General features: G+C 49.1%; 1 protein-coding gene and 19 non-coding genes across 20 annotated transcripts; all 20 read left to right on the forward strand.

Moving 5' to 3' along the window:
* The first annotated feature begins 1,799 nt into the window (after positions 1 to 1,799).
* Positions 1,800 to 1,872, forward strand: TRNAR-ACG (transfer RNA arginine (anticodon ACG)). Its single transcript has one exon. It is a non-coding gene; the product is annotated as a tRNA-Arg (tRNA).
* Positions 1,873 to 1,953: 81 nt separating this feature from the next.
* Positions 1,954 to 2,026, forward strand: TRNAR-ACG (transfer RNA arginine (anticodon ACG)). The gene has a single exon. It is a non-coding gene; the product is annotated as a tRNA-Arg (tRNA).
* An 81-nt stretch (positions 2,027 to 2,107) lies between these two features.
* Positions 2,108 to 2,180, forward strand: TRNAR-ACG (transfer RNA arginine (anticodon ACG)). Its single transcript has one exon. It is a non-coding gene; the product is annotated as a tRNA-Arg (tRNA).
* An 81-nt stretch (positions 2,181 to 2,261) lies between these two features.
* Positions 2,262 to 2,334, forward strand: TRNAR-ACG (transfer RNA arginine (anticodon ACG)). Its single transcript has one exon. It is a non-coding gene; the product is annotated as a tRNA-Arg (tRNA).
* An 81-nt stretch (positions 2,335 to 2,415) lies between these two features.
* On the forward strand, positions 2,416 to 2,488 carry TRNAR-ACG (transfer RNA arginine (anticodon ACG)). The gene has a single exon. It is a non-coding gene; the product is annotated as a tRNA-Arg (tRNA).
* An 81-nt stretch (positions 2,489 to 2,569) lies between these two features.
* On the forward strand, positions 2,570 to 2,642 carry TRNAR-ACG (transfer RNA arginine (anticodon ACG)). The gene has a single exon. It is a non-coding gene; the product is annotated as a tRNA-Arg (tRNA).
* An 81-nt stretch (positions 2,643 to 2,723) lies between these two features.
* On the forward strand, positions 2,724 to 2,796 carry TRNAR-ACG (transfer RNA arginine (anticodon ACG)). Its single transcript has one exon. It is a non-coding gene; the product is annotated as a tRNA-Arg (tRNA).
* Positions 2,797 to 3,239: 443 nt separating this feature from the next.
* On the forward strand, positions 3,240 to 7,694 carry LOC149332651 (uncharacterized). Its single transcript, XM_089558234.1, has 2 exons — positions 3,240 to 4,185; positions 7,082 to 7,694. Exon 1 carries the CDS (start codon positions 3,311 to 3,313, stop codon positions 4,163 to 4,165), a length of 855 nt encoding a protein of 284 aa, XP_089414360.1. The 5' UTR covers positions 3,240 to 3,310; the 3' UTR covers positions 4,166 to 4,185; positions 7,082 to 7,694.
* A 67-nt stretch (positions 7,695 to 7,761) lies between these two features.
* TRNAR-ACG (transfer RNA arginine (anticodon ACG)) lies at positions 7,762 to 7,834 on the forward strand. The gene has a single exon. It is a non-coding gene; the product is annotated as a tRNA-Arg (tRNA).
* An 81-nt stretch (positions 7,835 to 7,915) lies between these two features.
* On the forward strand, positions 7,916 to 7,988 carry TRNAR-ACG (transfer RNA arginine (anticodon ACG)). Its single transcript has one exon. It is a non-coding gene; the product is annotated as a tRNA-Arg (tRNA).
* Positions 7,989 to 8,069: 81 nt separating this feature from the next.
* Positions 8,070 to 8,142, forward strand: TRNAR-ACG (transfer RNA arginine (anticodon ACG)). Its single transcript has one exon. It is a non-coding gene; the product is annotated as a tRNA-Arg (tRNA).
* Positions 8,143 to 8,223: 81 nt separating this feature from the next.
* Positions 8,224 to 8,296, forward strand: TRNAR-ACG (transfer RNA arginine (anticodon ACG)). Its single transcript has one exon. It is a non-coding gene; the product is annotated as a tRNA-Arg (tRNA).
* Positions 8,297 to 8,377: 81 nt separating this feature from the next.
* On the forward strand, positions 8,378 to 8,450 carry TRNAR-ACG (transfer RNA arginine (anticodon ACG)). The gene has a single exon. It is a non-coding gene; the product is annotated as a tRNA-Arg (tRNA).
* Positions 8,451 to 8,531: 81 nt separating this feature from the next.
* Positions 8,532 to 8,604, forward strand: TRNAR-ACG (transfer RNA arginine (anticodon ACG)). The gene has a single exon. It is a non-coding gene; the product is annotated as a tRNA-Arg (tRNA).
* Positions 8,605 to 13,610: 5,006 nt separating this feature from the next.
* On the forward strand, positions 13,611 to 13,683 carry TRNAR-ACG (transfer RNA arginine (anticodon ACG)). Its single transcript has one exon. It is a non-coding gene; the product is annotated as a tRNA-Arg (tRNA).
* Positions 13,684 to 13,764: 81 nt separating this feature from the next.
* On the forward strand, positions 13,765 to 13,837 carry TRNAR-ACG (transfer RNA arginine (anticodon ACG)). The gene has a single exon. It is a non-coding gene; the product is annotated as a tRNA-Arg (tRNA).
* Positions 13,838 to 13,918: 81 nt separating this feature from the next.
* TRNAR-ACG (transfer RNA arginine (anticodon ACG)) lies at positions 13,919 to 13,991 on the forward strand. The gene has a single exon. It is a non-coding gene; the product is annotated as a tRNA-Arg (tRNA).
* An 81-nt stretch (positions 13,992 to 14,072) lies between these two features.
* TRNAR-ACG (transfer RNA arginine (anticodon ACG)) lies at positions 14,073 to 14,145 on the forward strand. Its single transcript has one exon. It is a non-coding gene; the product is annotated as a tRNA-Arg (tRNA).
* An 81-nt stretch (positions 14,146 to 14,226) lies between these two features.
* TRNAR-ACG (transfer RNA arginine (anticodon ACG)) lies at positions 14,227 to 14,299 on the forward strand. Its single transcript has one exon. It is a non-coding gene; the product is annotated as a tRNA-Arg (tRNA).
* Positions 14,300 to 14,380: 81 nt separating this feature from the next.
* Positions 14,381 to 14,453, forward strand: TRNAR-ACG (transfer RNA arginine (anticodon ACG)). The gene has a single exon. It is a non-coding gene; the product is annotated as a tRNA-Arg (tRNA).
* Positions 14,454 to 15,403: the final 950 nt, after the last annotated feature.

The raw sequence follows: 15,403 nt of genomic DNA on the forward strand, positions 1-15,403 counted from the left end.
ATTAAAGGCCGCACTATCGCGACGAATGTGCACGTGGCTCGAAGCGTGCTCGAGTGTTGCGACGTGCTGGGCGATCACGTCGCGATGATGCAGCTTGACCTGGCAAAAGCCTTCGACCGTGTCTCGCACGAGGCATTGCTCTGCATACTTGAACACACAAATGTGGGCAGTGTGATTACGGAAGGCGTCACGATGGCGTACAAAAAATGTACAACGCGTATTATTGTTAACGGTGAGCTCACTGATAGCTTGTGCGTGCTCTCGTCGGTGAGGCAGGGATGCCCCCTTTCACCACTGCTGTTTGCCGCTTATCTTGAGCCACTCTGTCTGGCGATGGAACATAATGCGCGCATAACAGGTTACAGACTACAGGCTGCCGAAGTCAAAATTCTGGCGTACGCGGATGACATCGCGGTGTTCTGCGCCAGCAAAGATAGCATTAGAGAGGCAACTAATGTCGTCGAAAAGTTTTGTGATGCGACTGGAGCCCAGATAAACTGGGATAAAAGTCATGGCTTCTGGCATGGCGATTGGGTGGACACACCAGAAGCCTTTTGTCGGCTCACCTGGTCAATGGTGCCAACGCAGTACCTTGGTGTGCCTCTCGGAAATTATCGCGACCCTGAACCGTACTGGAGGGATCAAGCCTTGATGGCTAAAGAAAAGGCGAACGGGTGGCAAGGCAAGCAACTGTCGATGTTTTCTAGAGCTACTGTCTGCAACCTTTTTTTGATATCAAAAATCTGGTACGTCATGAATGTGTTGTGTGCGGCGAGGATGAGCATTCAAAAAATGCACCGGGTTTTTGCTATTTTTATTTGGGCCTCGACTTGGGAGCGGTCCAGTCGAACGAATTTGTTTTTGCCTGTAAAGAAAGGAGGTCTTGGCCTGGCTCACTTGTTTCTGCGACAAATTGTGGCACGCTTTGTTTTTTTACGGGATCAGAATGATATCTTCCTGCGCACAGTTATACAAGTAAGACTGTATAGACTTCTGCCTGGATTCGTAGTCTCGTCTGTGCAAAATATGTGCGGAAGGGTGACTGGATACCTGCATGAAGTTGTTTTATCGTATAGGCTGTTGAATGTACGTTTTTCCCAGCAGTACCTGTCAACCGTTACAAAGAAAAAACTCTACAGAGACCTTGTAGATGTCATGCTCCCTGTACCTTTGTACCGTTCTCCACATCGCGGTGGCCCAGGACAGGACGTCCTAAAAAGAGTGAAGAAAATGCCTATACTACCCTCCGCCAAATCGTTCTTTTTCAAGTTACATACAAACACCCTCCCAGTTAAGACCTGGCTTCACGATAAAGGACTCTTCATTCCCTGGAACACTGACTGCTTTTTATGCAAGAAACCCGAAACAATAGAACACGTATTTCTAGACTGCTGGGACCCGATCTTTCACTGGGATGTACTCCAAAGAACTTTAAAAAAACAGTTACCCCTGGATCCGTACGGCATACGTTTCTTGCCTGTGAATCCCTCAGAGGAAATACCTTATGACCTCATTATGGTCCTGGGCCTCCACGCGGTGTGGAAAACACGAATGCAGTTTGAACACGCGGACTTGGTTGTTCGCCCGGTTCGCGAACATTTCATTGAGAGCGTTGTGCGCTTAAGAAATGTGTACAACGCACTGCCTGATCCACCACAATGGATAACTGTACTAGATGGATTAATGTCGCTCAAAAAATTTTAAAGTCGTGTCGGCCGAAGTGTGGCCGCCATGTTTTATTTCTTGTAACCTCTTGATTTGTACGTCAAAATCGGCAATAAAGAAAAAAAAAAAAAAAAAAGCCTGTGGCGCAACGGATAACGCGTCTGACTACGGATCAGAAGATTCCAGGTTCGAATCCTGGCAGGCTCGCTCTTCCTACTTTTTACTTTTGCTTTGAGGAGCATCGAAAGGACATTTGAGTGTGGTCTTGAAGAACGATGTGCTCGACCCGGGCCTGTGGCGCAACGGATAACGCGTCTGACTACGGATCAGAAGATTCCAGGTTCGAATCCTGGCAGGCTCGCTCTTCCTACTTTTTACTTTTGCTTTGAGGAGCATCGAAAGGACATTTGAGTGTGGTCTTGAAGAACGATGTGCTCGACCCGGGCCTGTGGCGCAACGGATAACGCGTCTGACTACGGATCAGAAGATTCCAGGTTCGAATCCTGGCAGGCTCGCTCTTCCTACTTTTTACTTTTGCTTTGAGGAGCATCGAAAGGACATTTGAGTGTGGTCTTGAAGAACGATGTGCTCGACCCGGGCCTGTGGCGCAACGGATAACGCGTCTGACTACGGATCAGAAGATTCCAGGTTCGAATCCTGGCAGGCTCGCTCTTCCTACTTTTTACTTTTGCTTTGAGGAGCATCGAAAGGACATTTGAGTGTGTTCTTCAAGAACACTGCCCTCGTTCCGGGCCTGTGGCGCAACGGATAACGCGTCTGACTACGGATCAGAAGATTCCAGGTTCGAATCCTGGCAGGCTCGCTCTTCCTACTTTTTACTTTTGCTTTGAGGAGCATCGAAAGGACATTTGAGTGTGGTCTTGAAGAACGATGTGCTCGACCCGGGCCTGTGGCGCAACGGATAACGCGTCTGACTACGGATCAGAAGATTCCAGGTTCGAATCCTGGCAGGCTCGCTCTTCCTACTTTTTACTTTTGCTTTGAGGAGCATCGAAAGGACATTTGAGTGTGGTCTTGAAGAACGATGTGCTCGACCCGGGCCTGTGGCGCAACGGATAACGCGTCTGACTACGGATCAGAAGATTCCAGGTTCGAATCCTGGCAGGCTCGCTCTTCCTACTTTTTACTTTTGCTTTGAGGAGCATCGAAAGGACATTTGAGTGTGGTCTTGAAGAACGATGTGCTCGACCCGGGCCTGTGGCGCAACATTCTACTTCCGGCCACCGAGCGTGACGGACGCAGGATCATGAGCTCCAGCGGAGCGGCGATAGCGGCCCTTTCCAGCCGCGGAAACAGGCTCGAGGACAATGAAGATAGCGACTATCAGATTATTCTGCCAACTTTGCCCACCGGACGCGTTGTTTTTAACACGCTTTTTTTGCACGGCGATGTGCGGGTTAGGCCATACAGGGTCGAGGATTTCCGCGACGCCCTTGCCAACGTTGGTGCGCTCCCCGACGTGTTGGCGTTGGGGGCGTATCAGATCAACCATGTGTGGGCTGTCACCTTAACCAGCACAGAAGCAACAAAGAAGTTGGCGGCGTTCAAGGAACTGGAAGTTAAAGGTCGCCGCTGCCTCATCATCGATCCCGAAGACCAACAAGTGAAGCTGCGACTCCACTGGATGTTGCACGGCGTGGCAGATGATGACATCCGGACGGCCTTTGCGGCTTTTGGGAACGTGACCGAAGTGACCCGGGAGAGGTGGCGAGTTCAAGGCGTCAAGGAGAAGGGGTCCACCACGAGGGCGGTGCTCCTGAAATTGAAGCCGGGCATCAAGGTAGATGACTTACCGCACCAGCTGCGAGTCGCCGGGGAATTAGCCCTTGTCGTTGTGCCTGGGCGGGCGATGCAGTGCTTACGCTGTCGAGGCACGGGACACGTCCGCCGCGAATGTAAGGTGCCCCGATGTTCGAAATGTAGGCGCTACGGACATGAGGAGGCTGACTGTGTGCTCACGTACGCTTCGGCCGCGGGACCTGGAACGAGGGAGCGGTCGGCAGAGCTCACTATGGACGTAGTCGAGGCAGAGGAGGCGGCAAAGGGAACCGGAGAAGAGCGTACGCAGGCACAGGAGACAGACTCGTCGGGAGACTCCCCTCGAGACATCAATGCTGCCAGCGGTGCGGGGAGGAGTGACGCTACACCTGACCTCCCTAGGTCAGAGGAAGAGACGTCACCTCAGCCGGCAGACGACATGGAGCAGGATAACGGCGAGGAGCACCCGGACACCAGCGGTACTCGTTCGCCAAGCGTCACAGCCCCAGCCAAGCGACCCCACACACAGACCGATCTCGAAGGTGACAAGGCAACAGTCCCCGGTGTCGACGAGCCGCCAGCAAAAACAGTCCAACCCCGGCGGTCCACACTACGTCCGCGGCCAAACCTTTCTTCGGAGAGGCGTGCAGCGGACAAAGCGCCCCCGCTGCCAGTTCAGCCGCTCGCACCAGACGGAGGCGGTTCCAACGACGGCGTCTAGCCGCGCGCTAGACGAGGAAGGTAAGCACCATGCTCTCGGTCTATTCACCCTTTATGAAAATGGCGCCTGAAACCCCTTTGAGTGTAGCCACGTTAAATGTCAGGGGATTGGCAGCCAAAAAGAAGCAGAGCCAAGTGCACCGCCTGCTAAGTGACCATGATATCGACGTGCTTGCCGTACAAGAAACAAAGGTTGATGGGGAGGAAGAGACCGGGAGCATGGTGCAACGTTTCACGGCTAGATTTTACGCCATTGTGAGCCACGCGGTAGGGACATCGGCTGGGTGTGTATTGTTTGTCAAAAAGCTGCCCGGACTGATTGTACAGGCTCACTACTCATGTCTGTCAGGACGGTGTGTTGTAGCCGATTTTGCATATTCCAATGCTGAGTGGCGCATTATTTGTGTGTATGCCCCTAACATTGTTGAGGAAAGAGCAGTGTTTTTCCAGAATGTTATGCAGCAGTTAAGTACGGAGAGGCAGGTCCTAATGCTGGGCGATTTCAACTGTGTACTGAATGCTCGGGACAAAACCAGCACACGCGGCTTCAGAGACAAGAGTACTGATGTGTTGTGCCAGTTAACAAGCGAGTGGAATATGGAAGATGTGGCTGAGTACCTGGGGGGAGCGCGCGCCGTGCAGTACACGCACTTCCAGGGTGCGAGCCACGCGCGCCTTGACAGAATTTATGTGTCGCTGGATTTGATTCCCGTATGTAATGAATACCAAGTTGTGCCCATGACATTCACGGATCACTGCTTAGTGAAATGCGTATTCGGCACCAGAAAACGAAGGAATGCATTTAGCTGGGAGTTATGGAAATTTAATAACAAATTGCTCAGTGATGAAGCCTTTAGACAGGTTGTACTAAATGAACTCATTAAAGTAAGGCCGGGCACATTGTACGAAATCTGGAAGCAATGGGAGATGTGCAAAGAACAGATTAAAATAAAGGCCATTGATAGGTCCAGTTGCCTGCGGTATCAGGAGAAAATTAAAGAAACCCAGCTAAAGGCTTTGCTGGAAAAACTACATGAGCAAGAATGTAAGGCACCCGGCAAATGGATAGAAGATATTAGGAAAATAAAAGAACAGCTTGCGTTGATGGAAGAAGACAGATACCAAGGAGCGTTAGTGAGGGCAAGGGCAGAAAGCTGGAGCATGGGCGAGACGCCCTCGAAAAGAGCACTGGCATTAGAAAAGGCTCATGCAGAGAAAAATCATATTGATAAGATTGCATGGGGTGGCATGCTATCGTCAGATGACGAACATATCAGACAAGGCTTCTTCCAATATTATCAGCAGCTTTTTAACAAACAGGACGTCGACATAAACTTGTTCAAAGAAAAGTTTCTTAAGGCTATGCCACGACTAGACGAGGACACGAAGAAAAGATTAGAGATGCCAATCACAGAACTCGAGGTCGAAAAAGCAATCGATAGTTTAAATATGGGAAAGTCGCCTGGGCCAGACGGCTTAAGTGCAGCTTTCTATAAGGGGTTTAAGAACGAAATAGCGCCAATATTGACTGCGTTGTTCCAAGAAGCCTACGAAATAAACAGATTGCCGCTGTCATACGGGTTATCTCACACTATTCTAATTCCCAAGACAAATAACGAGGAAAAGCTCCAGCAGGTCACAGCTTACAGGCCAATTTCCTTGACTAATGTCGATTATAAAATTTTAATGAAAGTGCTAGCAAGGAGGCTGCAGTCAGTAATTCAGGATATTGTCGGCCCTCATCAAACGTGCGGGATAAAGGGGAGATCAATTATGACTAACATACACACGGCAAGATCGGTTCTGGAGTGTTGTGATCTGACTAATGAATGTGTGGCCATCCTCCAACTAGACCTCGAAAAAGCATTTGACTGTGTCGCCCACGAAATTTTGCTCAGTATTCTGGACCACGCGAATGTAGGTTCCGTAATTCGAGAGGGCGTGGCCATGGCGTACCGCAGCTGCACTACGAGATTAATTATAAACAAGAGTCTGGGGGCCCCCATTCGGGTGCAACGTTCGGTACGCCAGGGCTGCCCCCTCAGTCCACTTTTGTTTGCCATTTACATAGAGACACTATGTTTGAACATTATTAAGAACGAGGCTGTTCAAGGTTTTAGGTTGCAGGCAGCTGAAGTCAAGTTGCTTGCGTACGCGGATGACCTAGCGGTGTTTGCTGTGAATCAGCAGAGCATACGGGAGGCTGTTGTGTCAGTTGACAGTTTCAGGAAGGCAACCGGAAGTAAAGTGAACTGGGCAAAGTGCCAGGGACTTTGGCATGGGGGTTGGCCATCAACCCCAGATCTTTTTGCAAATGTGACTTGGGTAACTATCCCCCCAAAATACCTAGGAGTGCCACTAAATTGCTACCGGGACAGTGATGCATATTGGAAAGAACAAGCGAACGAACTACGGGAAAAATCAGATAGATGGAAGGGGGCACATTTATCAATCTTTGCGAGAGCGACGGTGTGTAACTTGTTCTTTTTAAGCAAACTGTGGTACGTCATGCAAGTGTTGCACTGTTCCCGGGCAAATGTACAGAAGATACATCGCATTTTAGCTGTTTTTGTTTGGTCCTCGACCTGGGAACGGTGCAGACGGACGAATTTGTTTAGACGTGTGAAAGATGGTGGCCTTGGGCTAGGACATCTGTTTCTGCGCCAGCTTGTAAACAGGTTTTTCTTTTTTCGAGATGTGCGTGACCCTTTTTTGAGAACTATGTGTCAACTAAGGTTGACCCGTGTTTTGCCTGATTTTGTTGTGGGAACAAGTTATTTTTCCGGAAGAACTTCAGGTTACTTCAGAGAAGTTGCTGATAGCGTTAAATTTCTTGTTGTGCGTTTTTCGAGAGAATATTTAAGTGACGTGAAGCGGAAAAAGCTATACGCAGATCTGTGTGATGTTGTTTTTCCAGTGCCCATGTACAGAGCTTTGTACGATGGAGGCCACGGAGGGGATGTTCTGAAAAGAGTAAAAAGAATGCAAGTACAGCCAGGAACCAAAACTTTCTTCTTCAAGTTGCATACCGAGACACTATCAGTTAAAGGGTTTTTGGAGGGAAGGGGTTTATTCCTACCGTGGGGTTCGCATTGCCTAATATGCAAGTGCCCCGAAACAATAGACCATGTGTTTCTTCACTGTTGGGAGGGTGTGTTTTTTTGGGACGTTTTGCAACGAACACTTAAAAGAGAACTGCCGCTTCATCCCCACGGTATCAGATATTTGGCAATTGAAAACCTGGACGGGTTCCCGTTTGATCAGGTAATGCTCTGGGGCCTCCATAGTATATGGCGCTCCAGAATGGCGGGGTATTACTGCGACTCTGACGCTAGACCAGCCCGCATGTATTTTCGGGAAAATGTACGTAGATTTGTGGAAGTGATGAAACTGCAAGCATGTGTACCCGATTGGCTACCCAGGATGGAAAATTTGACTCTGTTGAGAGAATTTTAAACTTGACATGGCCAGCCAGGAAGATCTGGCAGGTTGCTGGTTTTCAAAGTTTGGTGTCTGTATTTTTGTGTTGTTTTCTTGAAGGTAATAAAAAAAAAAAAAAAAAAGCCTCGGTAGCGCAAAAAAAAAAAAAAAAAAAGGGGGCCTGTGGCGCAACGGATAACGCGTCTGACTACGGATCAGAAGATTCCAGGTTCGAATCCTGGCAGGCTCGCTCTTCCTACTTTTTACTTTTGCTTTGAGGAGCATCGAAAGGACATTTGAGTGTGGTCTTGAAGAACGATGTGCTCGACCCGGGCCTGTGGCGCAACGGATAACGCGTCTGACTACGGATCAGAAGATTCCAGGTTCGAATCCTGGCAGGCTCGCTCTTCCTACTTTTTACTTTTGCTTTGAGGAGCATCGAAAGGACATTTGAGTGTGGTCTTGAAGAACGATGTGCTCGACCCGGGCCTGTGGCGCAACGGATAACGCGTCTGACTACGGATCAGAAGATTCCAGGTTCGAATCCTGGCAGGCTCGCTCTTCCTACTTTTTACTTTTGCTTTGAGGAGCATCGAAAGGACATTTGAGTGTGGTCTTGAAGAACGATGTGCTCGACCCGGGCCTGTGGCGCAACGGATAACGCGTCTGACTACGGATCAGAAGATTCCAGGTTCGAATCCTGGCAGGCTCGCTCTTCCTACTTTTTACTTTTGCTTTGAGGAGCATCGAAAGGACATTTGAGTGTGGTCTTGAAGAACGATGTGCTCGACCCGGGCCTGTGGCGCAACGGATAACGCGTCTGACTACGGATCAGAAGATTCCAGGTTCGAATCCTGGCAGGCTCGCTCTTCCTACTTTTTACTTTTGCTTTGAGGAGCATCGAAAGGACATTTGAGTGTGGTCTTGAAGAACGATGTGCTCGACCCGGGCCTGTGGCGCAACGGATAACGCGTCTGACTACGGATCAGAAGATTCCAGGTTCGAATCCTGGCAGGCTCGCTCTTCCTACTTTTTACTTTTGCTTTGAGGAGCATCGAAAGGACATTTGAGTGTGGTCTTGAAGAACGATGTGCTCGACCCGGGCCTGTGGCGCAACGATTCTGCTTCCGGCCACGCTCGTGAACGGACGCAGGATGCAGGGCTCCGTAGGAGCGGCTACAGCGGCCATGTCTGGCCGCGGAAACAGGTTTTTTGAAGCTGAAAACGAGTACGAGGTCATCCTACCGAGTTTGCCTACAGGTCGTATTGTTTTTAATACAGTTTTTCTTCATGCTGACATTCGTGCACGACCGTATCGCGTCGAGGATTTCCGCGATGCATTGGCTCATCTCGAGTTGCTCCCTGACGTGACTGCCTTGGGGGCGTATCGGATGAGTCACGTGTGGGCGGTGACTTTCGACAATGCTCACGCTGTCAAGAGGATGCTCGCCGCTGGGGAAATTCAGGTGAAAGAACGTCGGTGTTTGATAATTGATCCAGCAAACCAAGATGTTCGAATGAAGATTCACTGGCTGCTTCCCGGAGTGCCAGACGAAGACGTGCGAGCGGCCTTTGTGTCGTACGGAAAGGTAACGGAGGTCAAGGCTGAGCGCTGGCGCGTACAAGGCGTCACCGGCAAAGGGTCGACAACGCGCCTGGTGTCTCTCTCCCTGAAAGCGGGAGTCAAGCTGGACGACCTGCCGCATCAGTTGAGCATCGCTGGTGAATTGGCCCTCGTTGTGGTACCGGGCAGGGCCCCCCTCTGCTTGCGCTGCCGTGGCAAGGGTCATGTTCGGCGGGAATGCAAAATTCCGCGGTGTGGTGCGTGCCGTCGTTTCGGGCATGAGGAGAGTGAGTGTGCGCGAACGTATGCCAGCGTGACCGGGCGCCCTTCTAACGAAAAAGCGTCCGAGCTGATGATGGACGAGCTTGACGCCGAAGAAGCTGCGATGGGAAAGGGAGACAACGCTTTGGAGACATTGGTGCCCGTTTCAACCAGTGTCGAAGAGCGGAGCGGGCGGCTCAAGTCCGCATCCAGTCTGCCGCAAGACGGATTGCCTGAAGAGAAGGCTGCTGTGTTGGAAGACGCCTCGGCCCTATCTAACGAGGCTTCTGCGAACGCTGAAGGTCAGCAGGAGGAAATGGTGGTCTCTATGGCTGCAAGTAGCAGTCAGGCTGGAAAGCGACCACGAGAAAAGAATTCCGATACACCGCATGCTCCCGATGAAGGCGCTGAGGAACCACCGACGAAAGCTCCTGGAGTGAGGCGTCCGTCTTTCAAGCCGCGGCCTAAAGTTCCGCCCGACCCGCGAGAGGCGGCCAAGCCGCCTCCGTAGTTTTCGGTCGGCCGCGTGCACCTGGGAGCCCTCGCGTGCAACGGGAGCATCGACGGACAACCGGCAGCGTCGCTTCGCAAGTTGCCTAGCCAGCGCAACCATAGACTGTTGTGAGTCCAGCGACGTTTCTGTGCGTAGCCTCCTTGTTCCCAAAGTAAACAATGGGCGGTACAATTTGCTTTGAAAAGAAAAGATGGAGGGGAAAAAAGATGCAGCATTACGTATAGCCACGCTTAACGTGAGAGGGCTAGCCGCAAAGCGGCGGCAGTATCAACTTAACCGTCTTCTTCTAGAAAATGACATCGACATTGCAGCTATCCAAGAGACAAAAGTAGAATCTGAAGAGCAAACTGACCGCATGTTGTTAACTTTTCGATCCAGATATGATATCTGTGTGAGCCATGCCGTTGGAACTTCTGGGGGTGTTTTGCTGTTGATGCGAAACAGCATTGGCATTGTTGTAGAGTGTGTAAAAGTAGACGCAAGTGGTCGTCTTGTAGTTTGCGATTTTTTCTTTGCTCAAATGAAATGGCGAGTAATCTGTATATATGCCCCGAACAAGCAACAAGAGCGTAGAGTGTTCTTTGAGGAACTTGTTCCCCATGTCAGTACCGATCAAAATTGTGTTTTACTTGGGGACTTTAATTGTGTTTGCATGCCTGAAGATAGGGCAAGGAGACAACCTGTGCGCGACTACAGCGCTTTTTACTTAAACACGATGGTCACAGAGCAAAAGTTAGAAGATGTAGGTTTGCTGCTGTCAAATTCTAGTCTGCCAAAGTACACTCATTTCCAGCGCGATTCCCATGCTAGACTTGATAGGGCTTACATATCTGTCGCCCTTGTGCCAATGTGTACCCATTACATGGTGAAACATGTATCATTCAGTGACCATAGTCTGGTTATGTTTACACTAGGTGCAAAACAAAGGAATTCGCGCTTTAATTGGCATCTTTGGAAGATGAATACCAAACTTCTCGAAGACGAGACCTTCGTTAGTAAGACACAAGATAGCATAAGAGAAGTACTGACAAGTGGGGCTAATAGTTTTGTTTACGCGTGGGAGTGTTTCAAAGAAAGCGTCAAGATAAGCGCAATCGAATACAGTACTGCGAAGCAACACAAAATGAAACAGGCAGAGAAGCAATTACAATGCCAGCTCGATTTCTTACTCAGTCAAGAATGTGCGCAGCCGGGACTGCGCAGTAAAGAAATCAGAGAAGTTCGGAGGCAGCTGGAAGTGCTAGACAATGATAAATACAAGGGAGCAGTTATACGGGCACGGGCAGAAAAGCTTTGGGTTAGTGAAATGCCAACGAAGCGGGCACTAGCGGACGAAAAGAGCTACGCAGCGAAAAATGATATCCAAGAGATAAGATTCGAAAATGCCCTCACCCGAGACAAGGAAATGATTAAAAGGGCGTTCGTTGAACACTACGGAGAATTACTTGGGTGCAGCAAAAAAGTGGCAGAGGGTTTTGAAAGCTCGTTTTTGTCACTCATGCCAAAACTTGGTGATGAAAGAAAATCAATTCTAGAGGTGCCAATTAGGGTCCAAGAAATTGAAAAAGCCATAGATGAGCTTAGTCCGGGCAAGACGCCTGGTCCGGACGGTTTGAGTGCGGCTTTCTATAAGCGGTTCCGACAAGAAGTGGCAGAGGCGCTTCACGCCGTTTTAATGGAGGCGTACGAAAAGAAAGAGCTGCCACCGTCTTTCCGACGAGCGCACATAGTCCTAATTCCAAAGAGTAATGATCGCGAGAAGCAGCAGTCGGTTTCGTCTTTCAGACCTATAACGTTAACGAATGTGGATTATAAAATCTATATGAAGGTGCTAGCCAGGAGATTGCAAACTGTCATCAAAGATATAGTGGGACCCCATCAGACTTGTGGAATCAAAGGAAGGACAATAACTACTAACATTCATATTATGAGGAGCATTTTAGAGTGTTGCGACGTTTTCTCAAGACGGGCAGCAGTGTTACAGGTTGATCTGGAAAAAGCTTTCGATCGCGTCCATCATGACACACTTTTCAGCATATTGGATTATGTAAACTTGGGCTCGGTGATTTCGGATGGTGTCAGAATGGCATATAAGGGGTGCTTCGCGAATATTGTAGTCAACAAAGAACTTACTGACAGTATCGAAATCCAGTCATCTGTGAGGCAAGGGTGCCCCTTATCCCCCTTGCTATTTGCCATCTATCTGGAGCCGTTTTGCTTGAAAGTACTGTACAATGAAAGGGTTAGAGGCTTCCAGTTAATGTCAGCAGAAGTGAAGGTGCTAGCATACGCTGATGATATTGCTATTATTTGCGAAGACAAAGAAAGTGTCAAAGAGGCCCTGAACGATGCCACATCATACTGCCGATGTACCGGAAGTGTCATAAACTGGAACAAATGCCTGGGTTTCTGGCAGGGGGTTTGGGAAGACACACCTTCCTTATTTGAAAATGTTCAGTGGTCAGACACGCCTACAAAATACCTAGGCGTGCCAATTCAGCATTACAAGGATACGACACAGTATTGGCAAGAAGAAACCGAGCATGTCCGCTTGAAAACAACAAAATGGGGTGGCAGGGATTTTTCCATCTTTGCTCGCGCAACAGTGTGTAACCTTTTCATTGTCGCGAAAGTATGGTACGTGCTGCAGGCGATGTTTATGACAAGAATGTGTGTTCAGAAGCTGCACAGAGTGTTAGCGGTGTTTGTGTGGGGATCAACCTGGGAGCGCACGAGCCGCACAAACTTGTTTCGCTCAGTGCCGAATGGTGGATTGGGCCTTGTGCATTTATTCCTAAGGCAAGTTGTCTCGAGATTCATGTACCTGCGTGACCAAAATGATCCCTTTTTGAGGACAGTGATGCAAGTGCGGCTGCAAAATTTTTTACCTGAATTTCTGGTGAGTGCGAGCGGATTTAATCGTCGTGGTGTGCAGGGGTATTTGCGTGAAGTCGTGGGGGCTTTTCAAATACTGAAAGCGCGTTTCTCGATGCAGTACCTCAGTGGCGTAAACCGCAGGCGCCTTTATATGGACCTTTCAGATTTGATGTTACCAGTTCCAATTTACCGCATACGGAATGGCCAGGGTCAGGGTGGTGACGTTCTTAAAAGGGTGAAGAGGATGGCCGTGCGACCATCGGCGAAAACCTTCTTTTTCCACTTACACAGTGGTACACTGCCCGTTAAACCATGGTTGGAGGAGAAGGGTATATATGTCCCATGGTCCACAAACTGCATAATATGCCGCAAGCCTGAAACTGCAGACCATATGTTCTTGGACTGTTGGGATGCGGTCTTTCTGTGGGACATCCTGCAAAGGACGTTAAAGAAAGACCTTCCAATAACGCCGTATGGCATCCGTTTTTTGCCAGTTGACAACAAGGACGGTGCACCGTACGATTTGTTCATGTTGTTAGTACTGCATGGTGTATGGAAGACACGAATGGGTGTCCATCACGCAGATGAAAATGTACGACCTGCTAGAGAGTATTTTGTTGAGAGTATTGCTTACCTGAGAGATGTGTATAAGGAACATGCCAACAAACCCGAATGGTATGCTCTACTGAATGAACTTGTTGCCCTGAAATGGTTTTAATCCATGAGTGCTGTCTTTGTTCAGATAGCACCTTTTAATGTGTTTTTGTTTGATTTTCCTGTCTGGTCGGCAATAAAGAAAAAAAAAAAAAAAGGCCTGTGGCGCAACGGATAACGCGTCTGACTACGGATCAGAAGATTCCAGGTTCGAATCCTGGCAGGCTCGCTCTTCCTACTTTTTACTTTTGCTTTGAGGAGCATCGAAAGGACATTTGAGTGTGGTCTTGAAGAACGATGTGCTCGACCCGGGCCTGTGGCGCAACGGATAACGCGTCTGACTACGGATCAGAAGATTCCAGGTTCGAATCCTGGCAGGCTCGCTCTTCCTACTTTTTACTTTTGCTTTGAGGAGCATCGAAAGGACATTTGAGTGTGGTCTTGAAGAACGATGTGCTCGACCCGGGCCTGTGGCGCAACGGATAACGCGTCTGACTACGGATCAGAAGATTCCAGGTTCGAATCCTGGCAGGCTCGCTCTTCCTACTTTTTACTTTTGCTTTGAGGAGCATCGAAAGGACATTTGAGTGTGGTCTTGAAGAACGATGTGCTCGACCCGGGCCTGTGGCGCAACGGATAACGCGTCTGACTACGGATCAGAAGATTCCAGGTTCGAATCCTGGCAGGCTCGCTCTTCCTACTTTTTACTTTTGCTTTGAGGAGCATCGAAAGGACATTTGAGTGTGGTCTTGAAGAACGATGTGCTCGACCCGGGCCTGTGGCGCAACGGATAACGCGTCTGACTACGGATCAGAAGATTCCAGGTTCGAATCCTGGCAGGCTCGCTCTTCCTACTTTTTACTTTTGCTTTGAGGAGCATCGAAAGGACATTTGAGTGTGGTCTTGAAGAACGATGTGCTCGACCCGGGCCTGTGGCGCAACGGATAACGCGTCTGACTACGGATCAGAAGATTCCAGGTTCGAATCCTGGCAGGCTCGCTCTTCTTTTTTACTTTTAAGGCGAAAGCCTTTAATGCCTTATACTGTCGTGACCAAGACGTGTTAGCAAATGTGTCCGAGTTTCGGATGCATGCCTTATACGGGCATATGCTATTCAATAGCCAATCGATGCTTAATCGGGTGCAATCAAAAGACAGCGGAACATGATATAAAGAGATTTCATTATTATATCTTTGTACTTAATGACTACATGACTAATTGGTAATTAGTAGTAGTTAAGAAGTGCCATGTGGGACTGTGCACTGCGCCTGTACCTTAGCACTAATTAATCAGTGTAATAGTTAAAGTCACGTTAACTGTCACTAACCATACATTAACTAGTGTCACGAAATGTGCGTCATGCTTAACTATCATTAACCATCACTAATAGTTCGACGTTTCTAGACGTTTCATAGACATTGTGTCGAACATTCTAGCCAGTTCCATCACTTGACAGGTGAGTGACAGGACATGATGCATGACATTAGAACAATGGTAAAGACCAATTAGCCTAACTAACCTTTCTAGTCAGACCACACCAATAAATAAAACCGAGTAGGAAAGTGGTCGAGTTGGGGAATGGAACCTAAATGTTTTCACTACCACCACCACCACCACCCACCACCTCCAGAGTGGAGACGAGCACGCTAACCACTCCGCCATGCCAGCTCGATGGTTTGGAATGAACAAAGGCCCGTCTTGCTATAATACGGCGCCTTCGTTCCCTCCCATCTTCCTCCCTTCCCTTACTGCGACGTTCAGGTGTCCACCGATATATGCGAGAGAGATACATTTCTTTTCCTGATCAACCAATTTACCGTCGAGCAAGGTGCGAAGCCAAATGGGCGATGATGTTCTGTGGACTCCCTGGCAGCGTTGCAAGACGCTGTCGCGTTCCTCTCTAGAGGCGAAGCTGAACATCTTAGCCACACATCAGTGACACAAGCAGC

Source organism: Amblyomma mixtum, chromosome 8, assembly GCF_055824585.1.
Source record: "Amblyomma mixtum isolate Tamu chromosome 8, ASM5582458v1, whole genome shotgun sequence".
Taxonomy (NCBI): domain Eukaryota; kingdom Metazoa; phylum Arthropoda; class Arachnida; order Ixodida; family Ixodidae; genus Amblyomma; species Amblyomma mixtum.

Coding starts and splice junctions, on each gene's coding strand:
- LOC149332651 (XM_089558234.1), top strand. CDS start 3,311: ATGTTGCACGGCGTGGCAGATGATGACATCCGGACGGCCTTTGCGGCT.